This window comes from Equus asinus, chromosome 1 (assembly GCF_041296235.1).
Source record: "Equus asinus isolate D_3611 breed Donkey chromosome 1, EquAss-T2T_v2, whole genome shotgun sequence".
In the NCBI taxonomy this organism is placed as follows: domain Eukaryota; kingdom Metazoa; phylum Chordata; class Mammalia; order Perissodactyla; family Equidae; genus Equus; species Equus asinus.
Genome location: NC_091790.1, coordinates 107,629,020 through 107,646,666, shown reverse-complemented (window position 1 = coordinate 107,646,666; position 17,647 = coordinate 107,629,020). Strand labels below are relative to the sequence as shown.

Sequence of the window (17,647 nt, the reverse complement as noted above, 5' to 3'; positions counted from 1 at the left end):
CAAAAACGAAAGCACAATGACTGCTTCTTCCCCTAGAATATCTGTCTTTAAAAATGTGGCCAAATTGTACAAAACATAAAGAAAGACACTTTCTTTTATAAGATCCCTTATAGTGAATTTCCGGGACTGTGCATCTGGGCATAGAACATTTGGTGACTTTTGTGTTTTCCTTTTTACTATCCTGTTCTGCTTGGTCAAGGCATGGACTAGTTCTAAATTGCATTCACAGTGCTTTTTAAATTATTTTGATAGGTAATTTAGTTAAAATGCTACATTAAATACTACTTTGGAACAAGGTGTGTTGGGAATACAATGTAATATAATTAAGATATGACGACATAGCTTTCCTTTTTCTCAGATAATTGGATGGATTTAGCATGGCTGTTGGCCACTGTCCGTTGCCCTCATTGTCAGCAGTAGTGCATTCTACGAGAAGGAGTGCCACCAAGTAGTAGTTGTTAACTTACTATTTTATTCTTCTATATTATGGGCATATTTATCTTGGTTCAATCCTTGAAAATTGCCTAAGGAATACAAATCAGGCATTTAAATGTGATGTAGACTAGTTTAGAATAAAACATGTGAAAGGATATTAGAGTATGTGTCATTTTAGATAGATAATTTAAGAAAGACTGCTATAGACTCATGATCATACTATGATCTATAATTTCCCCTTGATAATGAGAAGGCATTTTGGTTCTCTTTGGGGAAGGATAGAGCCCAAACTTAACAGCAGTCAAGAAATATAAGACTCTTCTCACCATCATCACCATCTCAGTGCTAGTGAAAAGTAGGGATCATGATAGTACCTACCTCATAGGTTGCTGTGAAGGTGAAATGGCAATAAATGTTAGCTACAAGTATTACTGGAACTCTCAGTCATTTTGGACCTGTAACCTGTTCATATTCAATCAGATGGAAATCTTTAAAATACATCTCACAATATATGTTGTCTAGAGGCAAGGAATAGGTCCTTATTAAGTTCAAGATTTTTATCATGAAGGTAAATCAACATTATAGTCAATATTTTATTTTTTACAAACTAATTATCCAAATTAATAATACATATCTGTGGAGTGTGGTGAACTTCAAGCCACTTGCACCGGCTGAATAAACGTTTTAATGAACAAAGCAATCAGTGTGACTTCTGAGACAGAGACATTTACCAAACCCTTGGACCAGCACATGCAAACAGTTTAGTTCAGGGACATCTGTAGTCTATGAATCTATTTTGGATGGTGGATAGCTCTTGCCAGGAACAGAATGAACTGTTTTTGAATGTGCTCTCCCTCCTTCCTACTTCCTAGTCATGAAAGAGTAACTGCCATAGATTTGGTCCAAAAAAGCGAGATTAAGTGAAGAGTTCAGTTGTATTTCAACTTGGCAAAAAAAAAAAGGAAGAACAAGGAGCAATGGATGCAAAAAGAATTCCTGTTGGGATGGAATCAAAATGGAATTTTACAAATGGCTTATGCACCCTAAATCTGGTCAAAGTATACCCTCCATTTCTTGTGAAAGAAATTCATTATTTGCATTCTGTGGATAAGCAGCTTATGGTTTCTGAAAGGGAGGAATGTTAGTGTTTTGGGTGGGAGAGTTTTCTATTATGAGGGGCTGTCCTGTGCCCCTATCACATTTACCGTCTCTGACTCCTGGTGTACTAAAGGGCGGTTGTTCCCCCAGACAATCTCCCCTCACTACCCCAGATTTTCAGACTCTTTCAGGGAAACGAGTAATACCACCCCTAACAGAGAACCACTGTGGAGACAAGAACATGAGTATTCACACGGTTTGATGTTGGAATTACACTTCTTCACTGACTACACCCAAGAGTTTACAGATTCAGTTTAGTAAATTGGATCTGAAGCCACTATGCAACATTCAGGCAAGGACATTCTAGGAAAGAGGGATGGAAAGAGTCCTGGTTAAGAAAGCGGATTCCTCTTAGCTCTACAACTCCCCAGCTGTGATATCTTGGGCAACGTTTTTCTTTCTAAGAAAGGGATACTGACGACATTCACCTTAGAGGCTTACCGTGAGGACTAAGGGGCTAACTCCTGTAACCTGCTTAGCTCAGGTCCCGGTACTCAGCGAGCACTCAGATGTGCCGGCTGTTAAGCATAATGGTAGCCAAGTGAGAGTTTATGCATGTAATGTCTGTCATTCACAGGGATCAAGAATCTGTCAAGATAATGTACAGTGGAAGAAACAAAGGTAAGTTAAGGCAGCCCCACAAATAACTAAAATATGGGACAGATGGCAATTTCAACTACTAGAAACATGTTATTTGTTGTCCTGTTAACTGGTAAGGGAAAAATAAGAAAGTCTATGTTTTCATAAATTCGCAAAGCCTGAGATGAGCTTTCTTGTTTCTTATTTTGTGCCATATTTTAAATTCATCACTGACTCTTGTTTTAAATATACACAATACAGGAACTTCTACACTTGACAGTTCAAAATTGCTCAGTCTATGTCAAAATGTTTTGTTTCATTAAGCATGTATTCAGCACAGGAATCCACAATGAAGAAATATGAAAACAAGGAAAGCATGTTAATTCCTGAATTCTTAAGCTAGCAAAGGTATTGAACACCTAATACGCTGTTCTTCTCTGAAACAGTGTAATTCATACTTTTACTGATTGAGACTAAACTGTAATCCAATTCAATATATTTAATCAGGAGTAAATTCAAAACATTTTAGGTATGGATAACCTAAGATAAAATGCTAACATGTAACTTTATGTAACTCCCCACTTACCGAGTGCCCGCAACAATAAAATACCATCTAATCCAGATTCCAGGATCTGACTTCTTTTAAATGAGTATTTCTAGAGATTTAAATATCTTTATGCCAAAAAACACAGTAATGTAAATGTGACATTTAATATACATATTATTGCACAATTAGAATTGAATCCTTTAAAACAGGTGTCCACTGCCTAAAGATAAAAATAACCCAGAACTATCACAGTCATGCATTACCAGTAAGATCATTATGATTAATACTGCAACTATTTTTCACAATTCGTAGTACCCTGTCCATACTTCATGGATTAGGTCATTGTGACATTACTAGCTTGATAATTCACAAGCTGGAAAATCACGCTATCACCAGGGCTGCAATCATATGTATGCATTTCTACATACTGGTAACAATCAAAGGAATTAACAATTCCATTCACAATTGCATCAAAATGAATAAAACACTTAAATTTCATAAATGGAGCATGAGATTTGCACACTGAAAACTACAAAACATTGCTGAGAAAGTTTTAAGATTTTATTTTTGTCCTTTTTCTCCCCAAAGCCCCCCGGTACAGAGTTGTATATTCTTAGTTGTGGGTCCTTCTAGTTGCGGAAATTTTTAAATATCTAAATAAATGGACAGAATCCATGTTCACGGCATACTTCAAAGGACAGACGCCACCGAAGGACTTAACACCATAAATACGTCAGCTCTCTCAACGTTATCAGTACATTCAACGCAATCTCTATCAGAATTCCAGCAAGCTTTCTTTGTGTGAGTGGAAAATGACAAACTGATGCTAAATTTACAAAGAAATGCAAAGAAACCAGAAGATCCAAAATAATTTTGAAAAGAATTGGAAGAATTATACTGTCTGATTTCAAAACTTATTATAAGGCCTTAGTAACCAGGCCAGGGTGATAATGGCACGGGATTAACATACAGATCAATGGAAAAGAGACTCCAGAAACGGACTCACAAATACAAAGACAACAGATTTCTGATAAAAGCACAACAGCAGTTCAGTGGTGAGAGAATCTTTTTTTTAACAAATGATGCTGAGACAACTGGATATCCCTATGCAAAAAAAAAGTTTTGACCCTTATTCACACCAGACACAAAATTAACTCAAAAGAACTGATAAAATGACCCTCATCAAAATTAAAAACTCATATGCTTGCTTTAAAAGATAGCATTGAGAAAATGAAGACAAGTCACAGACTGGGAGAATATAGTTGAAAATCATGTATCTCGCAGAACACTTGTATCCAGAATATATAAAAGAATTCTTACAACTCAAAAATGAGAAGACAAACTAATTTAAAAATGGGCAAAAGCTATGAATGGACATTTCACCAAAGAAAATATACAAATAGCTAATAAGCACCTAAAAAGATGGTTGCTCAACATCAATAGTCATTAGGGGACTGCAAATTAAAACCACAATGAAATACCATTACATATGACTATAATCAAAAAGACAGTTCCAGGGCTGGTGAAGATGTGGAGGAACAGGAACTCTCATACACCGCCGATGGGAACGCAAAATGGTACAGACACTTTGGAAAACCGGTTGTTTCTTGAAAAGTTAAACACTTACCACACAACTACAGCAATTCCACTTCCAGATATCTATTCGAGAGAAATGAAACGTTATGTCCTCACAAAGGCTTCTACATGAATTTCATAGCAGCATTATTCATCACAGGTAAATAGTGACAACAATTCAAATGACCATCAACTTGTGAATGGATAAACAAAAGGTGGTATATCCGTAAAATGGAATACTGATCAGCAATAAGAAGTCAATAACTGATAGATGCCACAACTTGGATGAATCTCAAAAATACGCTAAGTGAAAAGAGCCAGATGCAAAAGATTACACATGGTATGATCCCATTGACGTGAAATATTCAGAAATGGTCAATCTGTACAGACAGAAAGCAGACCAGTGGTTGTCGGGGGCTGGGGACAGAAGCAGGGAGTAACTACAAACAAGCATGGCGGGAACTTTCAGGGATGATGGAATTGCTTTAAAGCTGGATTATGGTGATGATTGCACAACTCTATAACTACTAACAATTACAAATTGTACAGCTACAATGGATAACAATTTGCTATGAAAATTATACTTCGATAAAAAAGAAAATTATACTTCAATAAAAAAGGAAAAAAATCCTCCACATGAAAGTAGGAATTGATGATCAAATGTGGGTGAAGGGTGAAGTCAGTCCTAGAATAAAGATGGCAGTCAATAAACGTTTGTACAATCAATAATGAACTTGTGAACCTGGCCAATTGGGAGAAATAAAAGGAAAAGTTAAAGATGTTTATAATTGTCTTCTTTATTTCACTATTATTTAACTTTCTATAGCCTTGCGTTCCTTAGCTGGATAACAGGAGTAACAGTACCTCCTTCACAAGGATATAACAAGACCTAATGCGATAACGGACACAGCTTTCAGTATAGTGCTTGACATATAACGCTAGGGACTAGCTATTAACATTGTAAAAATATTCAGGTTTCCTCTATAGATGAGGAAATACTTAATAAAACACATTTATGTTTCTCTACTTTCATAGCTATGAAATTTTCCTTAATGTAGAAATGGAACCAGAATTTCATCAACTTTACTCAAAGTTAGTTGTAACAAAACAATTGACAGTGAATAAATTTTGGTTTTTCAATTAGACTTTTCAAAATGTAGCCATTTTCAAGGCACACATTATCATATTTAAAAAAATCAAAATGATTAACGAATGAGATATATCCATCAGTACAAATGAAAACTAGCTGATTTAAATACATAAGCTTATCAGTAAGTACATACTGTTTGCTAAGGCATCAGCTGAATCTTATCTTATAGAATAAGTGGCGTGAATGAATAAGAAATACCCTAATTTCTTCTGAAACTGACAAACATTTCTTTTATCTGATCTTTTTTTATTTTTATAAACTATTAAAGAATTATAGGGTGGAAAGAACCTAATGGGCCATTATCTATCTTTCAAATTTTTTTCTATAAAGACCTCATCCTACTTTAAAAACAGTCCAGTGGAGGATCCATAACCTACTTGGTGGCGAGCGCTCATCTTTTGGAAGTGTTCTTTACTTCTGCTCTTTCCTGAAAAGAAGTCCACCCTGCTTCTGGACAACGGAAAGCACTGGCTTTATCATAAAATGAGGGTTCTCTCAGGTGAGTTACACACTTCTTCGGATAACCAGGTTCAAGGACAAATGTGGACAAGAATGATTGAAAACTGGTGCACACACAACCGGGGGTACTTTTTGTAGGAGAGTGAAAAGAGCTAAAGAGACAGGGACAGGGACATGAGAACATACTGAGGTGCCACGCTACGGAGCTTAAGAAAGAAGCTATGGCCAGAGTATGCTTGTATATTGTACCGTTCACCAGGGGAATCATCAGCCAAGAAAAACAAGGGGCAGAGAGCTACACGAGCTACATAATGCTAGGACAACAGTGAACTTATGATAAGGTGCAAATATGTAAATTGCATTAAATATTACTTTATTGTGCTTGAAATTTGATTTATTACAAAGAATATCCAGAAATATTAATTTCCAATTATTTGGATTTTTCTTACAAGTTGTTTTAGTAGTTGCATATGAATATGTAGTATTTGTGATCTGAAAGGACTGCTTGACAAAATCTTTAGAAATCACTGGTATATAAACCAAAGTTACCCCAACAAAAATAAGTCAGAGATCACTGGTAGGCTCATATTTACTTACACTGTAACTCAAAACTGTACTTTGGATGTTACAAATCTGTTTCTAGTCACATTACTAGCACTGACACCTGCGAAATATTCAAAAATGTGATGAATTACGTCTAGAGCAGGGCAGGTTAGGTAAAATTTTGAGCTTCGAACTTCAGAGGTCCTAGCTACTTCAGAAACTGGCAGCACTCTAATAAGTGAAGAGGGGAGGCAGCTGTCAGTAGCTGCTGGGGGGTGTCAAAGGGAGCCGCTGCATCCTATTTGCAAAACAAAGTTGTAAGGTTCCCCACTGTCCCCTGAGACTGCAGGCTGACTTTCTGTGACTTCCTTCCCTCTTGGAAGACTCCTTTGAAGTCCACTTTCTTCCGGATAAAATGTGGTGTGGGAGGGGAAGAAGTGCACAGTGTAATTATAACCCAGGCTGGGCCCTCTCTACCCGCCGGGGGAAATCCCATCCCGCCCGTATGCCTCTAGGGACAACTCGATCTGAGCTACGTTTCTAATAAAGAAGAATATCTGTAGCAAGAACAGAGCTGAAATATTGCCAGCATACCATTCATTACAGAAATAAGAACTCTGAGACACCTAAGAAGGCCAGAGCATCAAAACTATTTTTATTCTCTATATTTTTAATATAATTGATGAGTTGGAGAATTTATTACATTTTACTTCTAAAATAGACTATTCTTCCTCTTTGCGTCTTTGAAAAGTTGGTATCTTCCCATATAAGACTGAAAATCCATTTTCACATCTGTTCTTATCTTTTGTTTGTACACCTGCAGAATTTACTTCTTGGGTTGCCATAAAAGAAGAGTAAATAAAATTTTAGAGCTAGCTTTCCTCATGTTACAAATGAAATACGTGAAGCCCAGAAAGGCTGTCCCCCCTCCTCCAGGTCACAGAGAGAAGGACTTCACATCATCAGATCCTGGATTAGCATCCAGACCCTCAGCTCCCCCCAGCACATACCTCACTGCCTATACGAATCAATGTTGCAAAGAATCAATACGACAATATAGGTAACAGGGTTTAGCTTTAGTTTGTACGCACAAAGCAAAGGGTACTTACCTTTTTTTCACTTTTCTTGACAAATCTAAACATGATGTAAGGATTTACATGGCAGATAGACAGATAACACAACAAAGATGAATTTGGTTGGCGTACACAATGATTTGGGTTGGTGCACATGTTATTAGCCTCTGCAAAATCCAGACAGTTAAAGGAGTTAATAAGGTAAAACAAGCCTAACATTTTTTTAAGCATACTGTTGACAGGTATGTTCAAATTCTACAAACAGATGGAGAGCTACATTGTTAACAGTAAATAATTGAAAAATGACATTAGCCTTTTAACAATGGTTTGTTTCAATAGTTTATTTTTGTTGGTGATAGGGATATTTTCTCAGTAAATTCAAATAATTTTATAACAGTGGATGATAAGCTGGAGCTACAAAAGTTAACATACAGCATTATCTTGAAATTTCAGGGGGAAAGAGTGGTTGACTGGGACTTCACTTATCTTTTTGAATCAAACAAAGTTGAAACAAATATTTTGAATAGAAAACTGAATCTGGTCTTTCATATTTCAAATGTAAAAGTCCTCTGATAGAGAAAATTCCATTTTTGTGCATCTGTTTAGATGATATTACAGTAAAAGGCAACATTTGGATTGTAGAATGTAGCTAGTGAAAACATAAGTAATGTAAATTAAGAAGAAATTAGCTTTTCCACATGAAAGAAAATCAATGATCAAATAAAATCAACATGATTATGGTGACTAACGCAAAAATACCAAGAATAATATAGTTTTCAGTTCTTGTTTGGCACATATATTAATAAATTTTCAAACATCTAACAATATAACACCAACATCTACTAAAACCAACTAGCACAACAAGATTCCTAAAACTTAATTATTAACATCATAAAAATCTAATTTCCATTTGGATTCTGTAACCAAGCACACCCCTGTGCTGTGCAAGCTGGTTCAAGCACTGTCTTTCTCAGGACTCCCCAGAATTCAGTAATTATTTCAAAGTTGACTCATGCTGAACCCCACAATTCCTTATCCAATTCGGTGGATCTCCTGAACAGGCCTTCACTCATGAGAAAATATGTAATCATCACAATTTTGAAAAGAATGGAAGGCCTTCATACATGTCAGTTTTTAGTTTTATCCAGTCATTAATTTTCTGCAGAGTTGTTTTTTCTTGACTTAATATTTTTGCAAGTTTTTTCATCTTTTCTTCATTTCTTTCTATGTACTTCAACCCTTCCAACTGCAGCTGATCCAGCTTTTCATTTCGACTTTCATCAAGAGGTATGTTTTCACACATTACAGGATTGAATCTAAAATAGGTGTCAGGAGGTAACAGACCGTCAAGCATTATATGGACTTCTGTTAAAACAAATAAACAGGGGATAGGGTGGATAAGAAAACTGAGTTGATCTGCAATGATCTAAATTTATCTTTATTTAAAATTATCCTCTTTTAGGGCAAATTAAAAAGCTGTTCTTATTTCATCACTCCACCTAATTAACAATAGGAGTAAAGAACCCATAATAATGAAAATAACTACAAAAAGAAATTAATCTCCCAAAATACTTCACATAATTCTGCTAAATTAGGATACTTGCTCCAGTCCTCTCTTCTCTCTGGTTTTGGTCACACTGTTAGCCACAGCTGAAATGCCTTTCCAACTTTCCTTTTTTTGTTTTTAATTTTTTGGGATCATCTTCACTGAGGCATAGTTTTCATACAGTAAAATTCACCAATTTTAAGTGTAGAATTTGACAAGTTTTGACAAATGCATACACTGTGTAACCACCACGACAATCACAACAGAATATTTCCATCACCCCAAAAAGTTCCTTCAGGCCTCTAAAGTTGGTGTCCCTCATCCTTTGCCTTTTCTAGCGGTTCATATACACAGAATCCTAAGTATATAGCTCGTAGCTATCTACCTTCTTTTACTTAGCAAAATGCTTTTGAAATTCATCCATGTTGTAGTTGTCTCTCTAGTTCCTTCTTTTTGATTGCTGAGTAGTATTCCATTGTATGGATATACCACAATTTGTTCTCTCCAGTTCTAGTTCTCGTTCTCTTCCATTTTTAGCTATTAGGAATACTCCCGCTATAAACATTTGCACTAAGTCTTTTTGTGGATATGTGATTGCATTCCTCTTGGGTAAACGCCTGGGAATGAAATTGCTGGGTCATATGGTAAAGTATGTTTACCTTTTTAAGAACTGCATCGCTGTTTTTCAAATGGCTGCACCATTTTGCATTCCAACTATTAATATAACAGAGTTCCCATTGCTCCACATCTTTGTCAAAACTAGGCATTGTCAGTCTTAATTTTAGACATTCTAGAGGATGTGTAGTGGTACCCCATACTTTTAGTTTTCATTATTCTAACAAACTAATGATGTTGAGAAGTCTTTCATGTGCTTATTAGTCATCTGTAGATCTTCAATGAAGTATGTATTCAAATTTTTTGTCCATTTTTTTGACTGAATTTGTTTTCTTCTTTAGATATTCTTTATATATATATATATATATATATATATAAAATGTAAGAATTCTCCCTATATTTTGGTTCTGATTATGTATTTGGTTCTGATGACAGATCAGATACATGTTTTATAAATATTTTATTTCAGTCTATAGCTTGTCTTTTCATTTTATTAAAAGTATCTTTTGAAGAGCAAAATTTATAATTTGATGAAATCTAATTTATCTTTCTTTTTTGGTTCATAATTTGTGTGTCTTATCTAAACAATCTTTACCTAACCCAAGGTCGTCAAGATCTTCTCTAGAGTATTCTAAAAGTTTTATAGTTTTAGCTCTTCTGTTTAGGTCTACAATCCATTTCAAGTAAATTTTTGTAAAAGGTATGAAGGATCAAGACTCATTTTTTTAAATATAGTTATCTAATTGTCCAAGTACTAGTTGTTGAAATGACTATCCTTTCCTCATTGAGTTACCTTTGTCAAAAATCTTTTGAACTTACATGTATGGATCAATTTCTGTACTCTCTATTACGTGCCACTAATCTGTGTGTGTCTATCTTTATGCAAATACCACAGTCCTCTGCTTACCGTAGTTTTATAGTCTTGAAATCAGAGGGCGTAAGTCCTCCAACTTCTTTTTCAAAATTGTTTTGGCTATTCTAGGTCTTTTGCATATCCATATGAATTTTATAGTCATCTTGTTAATTTCTACCCCAGAAAAAGCTGGTTTAGATTTTTATAGCAATTGCAAGGAGTCTATAGATCAATTTGTCATCTGCCACTTTAACAAAAATACTGAGATTTCAATTCATGAGCCTGGCATATGGATTTATTTGATTGATTTATTTAGGCCTTGTATATATTTAATTTCAATTTTCAATTGTTTATTGCCAGGACGCAGAAATACAATAGATTTGTATTGACTTTGTATTCTTCAACTTTGCTAGACTTATTAGTTCTAGTAGCTTTTTTATAGATTCCTTAAGATTGCCAACATAGACAACCATGCTGACTATAAATATTCTCCTCTTCATTTCTAATCTATATGCCTTTTATTTCCTTTTACTGCCTTACTACGCTGGACAGATCTCCACTACAACGTTGACTGGAAGTGATGGGAGAAATCTTACGCTGTTCCTGATCTTAGGTAGAAAGCATTCAATCTTTTCCCATTAAATATGATGCTGGCTGTTTTGTTTCTTTTTAGATGCCCTTCCTTAGGCTGAGGAAGTTGCCTTCTGTCCCTAATTTGCTGAGTGTTTATCATGAATGGATACTGAATTCTGTCACGTCTTTTTCTGTATATATTGAGATTTATCTTAAATTTTTCCTTTTTTAGTCTGTTAATGAAGTGAATTACACTGATTTTTTTGAATATTAAACCTACCCCATATTTCTGGGATGTACCCTACTTGGTTATTCTGTATTCTCCTTTTTATAAACAGCTGAATTCAATTTATTAGTATATTTTCAGGATTTCTGCATACATATGAATAGGGAATATTGATCAGTATTTTGATATTTTTACCTGGTTTTGGTGTCAGGGTAAAGCTGTCCTATAGAATGAGCTGGGAAGTAGTTACTCTTCTTCTATTTTTTACCCATTTGTGTAGAATTGCTGTTAATCATATCAACTGTATTTTCATTTCAGGTCTTGGATTTCTCACCTCTAGAAGTTTGATTGGGTCCTTTTTATATTACCCTTCTCTCTCCTCATCATGTTCAAGTTTTCCTCTATTTCATTGAACATATGGAGTATACTTATAACAGCCATTGTAATGTCCTTGTCTGCTAATTCTATCATCTGTTTCACGTCTAGGTCTGTTCTTATTGGGTTTTCTCCCGGGTAAGGGTGTCTTTTCTTGCTTCTTTGTATGCCTGGTAATTTTTTATTGGATGCCAAACACAGTGAATTTCACATTTTTGTGTGCTGGAGTTTGTTGCATTCCTTTAAATATTATTCAATTTTATTCTAACAATGGATGCTGTTAACTGGACTCAATTTGATCTTTTTGAGAAATGCTTTTAAGCTTTCTTAGGGTGGACCCATAGCTAATCGGGTGCCATTTCTGAGACAGTACCCTTCTGAGGACTCTTGCACATCCAATGTATTACAAGGTCTTTCTGATCTAGCTGATGGAAATCTCAGCTACTATGGGTCCCACGTGAGCTCTAAGGATTGTGCTGGTGCTTTCTGGCGTTTCTTTCCTCTGCTTTGGGTAGCTTCCTCACATGCATGCACAGATCAGTACTCAAGGAGATGGCTCTGCCTATCTCTGGAGCACTCTCTCTCTGAAGCTGCCTTCTCTGTCGTATTTTGCCCACAAATTCTAGTTTCCTTGGCCTCCTTGAACTCCAAACTCTGTTTCCTGAACTCCAAGGGACTGTCCTGCTGTTTTGGGTTCTCCCCTCCCTGTACTATGGCCTAGAAACTCTTTTCAGGTAGCAGGCTGGGCAAATATAGTGATTACTTCATTTATTTTCCTTCTCTCAGGGTTCACTGACCTGTGCCACCTGTCACCTAATGTCTGAAAACCATTGTTTTGTCCGGTTTTCTAATGGTTTAAGTGAAAGGAAATATACGGCTCCTATTCTATCATGGCCAGAAATGGAAGTCTTCATCCTCTTTTAAAATGTCCAAACCCTACGTATCCTTTAAGACCTGTATCAAGTCTAATTTACTTCTTGTAAACTGTCTACAACAATCTAGCTTTCTCATTCTCCCTCTTAATTCATAGTCTTAATCATCTACAACTACTATTTATTTAGCAATTGATAATATATTAGATTGAACCAAACGAAATTGCTGTTTTTTATAGGTCAATAACCATGAACTATCAGCAATTACATGTGTTTCACTCTAATTCTTCACTAACTAGAGTATAAGTACATGGAAGCAACACTTCATGCTTCTTGAAAATTTCAGATGAACCCATCACACAGTTTGCACAAGGTGTACATGTAAGTATTATGAGACTGGCTGATTAAAGCTACCCTTTTCTCAGCAGATTGCTTATGGTAAGAATATTTGATTGATTTGACAACAAAATTTCAGATAGTGAAAAATCCAGTATATTAGCTTTTCTTGGGTTATCATTTAATAGATAAAAGTCCTTACTGGGGAATTTAAGATCCTTACATAGCTAATAGACTCAGCCAATAACCTCATGATATGGAAAGAGTGAGAATGAGAAGCAAGTGGCTAAGTGGTAAAAATTCTTTTGAAAAATTTAATAAAAGATTTCATATAGGACTTAAAAATAAAATAGTAAAATATGGAGATCTAAACCTCAAGGCCAAAACTAGAAATTCAAAAGTACTCATTGACTGCTTACTGTGTGTTAGGCACTGAAGTCAACGTAGTCAACTGGATAAGTTCCTGCCTTACATTCTTGTGGGAGAGAGAGGTAGAGAATAAGCAATTAAACAAGCAAGTGCGTAATATATATCCATAATGAGATGAATGCTCTATGAGAAAAAAAAAAAAAGAAGCAGGATAAGGGGTTAGAGAGAGACGGTGAGGGGGTTGGAAAGTGGTCAGGAAAGGTTTCTGAGGAAGTGACATCTGAGCAGAGACCTGAATGAAATAAAGTAGCAAATCAAGCATACACCTCAGGGGTGGCCTCAAGGAGAGAGAATACAGCAAGTGCAGAGGCCCTGAGGCAGACTTCTCAGCAAGTTTGAGGAACAGCAAGAATTAAAGTGTAGCTGGACACACTTTACAGAAGGGGTACATCTTAAAGAGGTGAGGAAGAGATGTATTCAAAGGCTAGGTCTCAGAGGCCTGGGAAATTTCAGCAAATGAGGCTTTTGGATTTTGCTCTAAATGTGATGGGAAGCCTAGAGGGTTTTGAGCTGGGTAAAGACGATTTAATTTACATTTTACGAGGACCACTTTGGTCTTTACATGAAGACTAGATTATAGGTGCAGCAAGAGTGGAAGTGATGACTTATGCTAATCCCAGTCTGTCTCCACCTTCCTAAATAATGTAACACCATAAGTACGCTCATTCTCTCACTGTTACCACGTTTTTATCTGAACCAACCTGACTCCTTCTCTTTTTCCTGTTTCTCGACTGGCTTAAGAGTCTCCAGCCAAGTGTCTGTGCTACCCCTGCTTTAGATACTTCTCCAACTGTAAGGAGGCAGTGGCAGCACCAGCTTCCAGACAGAGAAGAGTCTCTACTCCAGGGTCACTCAGAAGAAATGGGTGAGGAGAAATGGGAACAAGACACTGGATCCCATGTGCTTCCCTCCAACACCGACGTATGTACTCTTTTGCATTTAGCATCAGCATATTCTACCAAAAACTGAATTCTACAAGTTAGAGCAGCAAACAGACAGACTAACCTTCCGTATCTGTAGCGCTGTTGATAACATTCGACAGCTTGGTCTTCAAGCTTGTGTATGTCACGGCATTTCTCACGTCGCTCTCATATCGCCCAGTGCCCAGGGATACAATGCACTCTAAGGGGACGTCTGGCCAAAGACATTTACACTCGTGCATTGCTAATGCTGAAGGGTTATTCAGGAGCAAACCGCCATCCTGCAAAACGTAAGTCAAGAACATACAGTAGAGAACTCTTAAAAATGAAATTCCATTCTACAAATTTGAAAACAAAACTTCTATCTTAAACAATCTGAAATTTACTCAGGGAGAGCTGAACTATGTAATAAATTGAACAAATTATTTAAAAACAATAGGTTCTTCAAAGTGAGTTTATTTTATATACTATAGCTGCAAAAAAAGTCATGTGGAAACGCGCTGGCTGCACTGACCTTAAGCTTTCCTTTCCTATTATGAAAGTTTTTGAACTTCTTCATGGATTGCTTTGCATATTTTGCTCAAAACTACTGAAATAAACTAAATTACATTTTAAAGATATATTATCCTTGTTTAGAGGTTTAATATAGATTCTATATAAAACCTAACAAAAGAACTGTGGTTTTACCAAACAATTGAAACTAGTTTTTTCACAAGTCAAATCATAACCAAATTAATGAAACTAATTTAAGTTGAAACTTCATTAACAATACAATTTCAAAGTATCACATTCATTATAATGCAGATATAACCTAAACAAAGTAGGCAGACTTTATGAATCTAAGCATTTATCAATAATCAATGTTATTTTGAAGAATTCAAAAAGAAGGGTAAAATATGCTGCTAAGAGTACTGTAAAAGGCAGTAGAATAAAGTATATAAGCAGTCTCACAATAATTTCTGATAAAGACAGAAAGAAAGAAATGCAGCCACCCAACCTCTAGCAAGGTAATATGACTGTCCTTTTACAAAATTCATGAATTAAAGGATCAAAGAGACTCCTCCCAAGAGGTTTCCTTTCCTTGTAGAAAATCATCTACTCTGCACCTCCACCACTGTCAGCAGTAGTGTGCCCTGGCTTGAAGGCCCCATTTAAAACACCTGCAGAATTTTGCCCTGCTAATGAAGTATACTATTGTTACTAAAATTTCTCATGGAAAGTGAAGGAGAAACGCCCCTCACCTTCTTGTGAGTTTATGCTCAGTTATTTTAGGGGGAGGAGTAGTATTTACTTTACAAGTCACAGATAATGATAACTCTTCATTTTAAGCATTACCAAAACAACTTCCTCAAAAACACATATCTCAAATAACACTCTCGTTGAATGAATGAGAATACACTAGAAGGCAGAAATATCCCAAAATGCTAATCACACTTCCCAGAGAAAGCTTATTGGCTCTTTAGTTATGGAATAGCCAGTCTACGGCTAATGGTCCTGTATCATGGCTTATGTCATTCATGCCCAATGTACAGCTTTATGACATCTTTGGGATAACAGGGATACACAGGGCTGTGTGGACTCTCAGAGAATCTATTTTGTCACATGTCTTCACTGCTTGCTCTATTCTCCACTTTAGAGTGGGTTGTTTGCTGCCACTTCCAGCTCAATCTCTACCTGCCCCTGAGTGGCCAATCTCCACCACTCTCCAACTACATCTCTTCAAAAGAATGTGTCTTATATTTCCACATTTATGACTTTCCCGAGAAAAGGCTGTCCTTTTAAAAGACATTTCTTGTCAACAGGGGCATATTCATTCATAGACCCATCACATCTCAGGTCTTTGGCTCTTTTCACAGATGTCCCTCTGTGGCTGAGATGTGTTTAAGTTGGGAATGTCTCTGTAACGTGAAGCTTGCAGAAAGCTGGTCTGTGAATGGCGTCAGGTTTGGGATAGGGAAAGATGGGGAGTGGGGAGGGTTGAGTTCACATCCTTTGCCACCTGACTGGCAGGAGGCGTCCTAAGAACAGGGAAGCCTCTCTCCCCTGTCGAGGCTCAGGAAAAGGGAGGGATCTGCCAGGAGCAGAACGAGGACACAGCGGCACACATGCTGGTATTGTACTTGTCTTTACTACGGATTCAACAGGCTTAATTTTCAGTATCCATCTCAGTAAGAGAGTTAAGCGCTATAGCAATGTAGCTAAATCATTCCTAAACTCAAAGCAGCAAGGCAGAGGACATACACAAAAACCAGAATCCTAAACAAAACATAGCAAAGCGCAAGTTAAGACTGTTGAGAAGTAAGCCTTCTCTCACACCAGGTAGACTGTGCAGTTCATTCATTAAAAACTTGAATGTCCATCTACTCCTTGCCAGGCCAAAAAGCATGTAGTGACCAGTTTTGGGGACTGCTACCCTCGTGTGCGCTGAGTTTGAAGCAGATGAACTGAGACTATATGTGCTGGAACTGATCCCCAGGGAGGGTGGGACAAGTTTTTAGAGCCACTAGGCCCACTTTCCTCAAAGAACCAGCAGAGGCTAAATTCACAAGTCATTCTAAACTCTACCGTGTCTTCCCTCCCACAATGGCATTCAATTCTCTGAGCTTCTGTGCCGCTGACACAGTCCTCCCCTCCTCCCCAACATCCTAAACCCTTGCACTGTGCTCTATGGAATCGTTCCACAGTTAAAGTTCCACCGTAATCTCACCTTCTTCTAAATGCTGTCTTCTTCTGTGACTTAGCAGAAATGTGGCTCTTCCCTGATATCACTTCCTAGGTTGTTGTTGATGCTTCCATACCTTATACCCCTTAGTGGTTAGGAGGAGGAATGGTGTCTTATTTGTTCTTTAGTGTTCCTTCTAGACCCTTATTAGTCCCAATCCACTTGGAAAATGCATATTCTTTAGAGGCTCGGCTATTCAGTTCCACCACCAGTTCCTCACCACTGTTGTCACCTATCAACTTCCAGCCACTCCTCCTCATTCAACAAATTAGTCAGCACCTGGCTCACAGGCTTCTTTCTAGCCTGTGCAGAAAGGGGGAGAAACTCTTCTCATTACCCCATGTGACTTCACATCTTTACAACACCTTGGATTTTCAGTTCTTCATTACTCTTCTCTTCAAAAGCTATTCTTTCATCTAATCTCCAAGGTCACACATTAGATCTTGTTCTCAAAATAAATGGAATAATTTAGTACATAGTCTTTTGAGTCTGGTTTCTTTCACCTAGCATAATGCTTCTGAGATCCAACCACATCATTGCACATATCAGTAATTCATTCCCTTTTATTGCTGAGTAGTATTTCATCATTCAGATGTATCACAGTTTGTTTATCCATTCACTAGGTGGAAGGAACTACTTTTAAACTTAGCTATCTTTATAT

At 36.8% G+C, this 17,647-nt stretch overlaps 1 protein-coding gene across 4 annotated transcripts in view; it reads right to left on the bottom strand.

Annotated features, from left to right (window-relative positions):
- Nucleotides 1-7,845: 7,845 nt before the first annotated feature.
- PNPLA8 (patatin like phospholipase domain containing 8) overlaps nucleotides 7,846-17,647 on the bottom strand; it is a 42,948-nt gene continuing 33,146 nt past the window's right edge. For 2 of the 4 annotated variants that reach the window (XM_014831904.3, XM_044770354.2), the window contains exons 9-10: nucleotides 14,350-14,545; nucleotides 7,846-8,884 (exon numbers count right to left, since the gene is read on the bottom strand). In XM_014831904.3, the coding sequence (XP_014687390.1) occupies nucleotides 8,610-8,884; nucleotides 14,350-14,545 (471 nt within the window). In that variant the 3' untranslated portion in view covers nucleotides 7,846-8,609. The remainder of the gene's footprint in view (nucleotides 8,885-14,349; nucleotides 14,546-17,647) is intronic. The other 2 variants (XM_014831907.3, XM_070504753.1) reach the window with 1 other exon arrangement.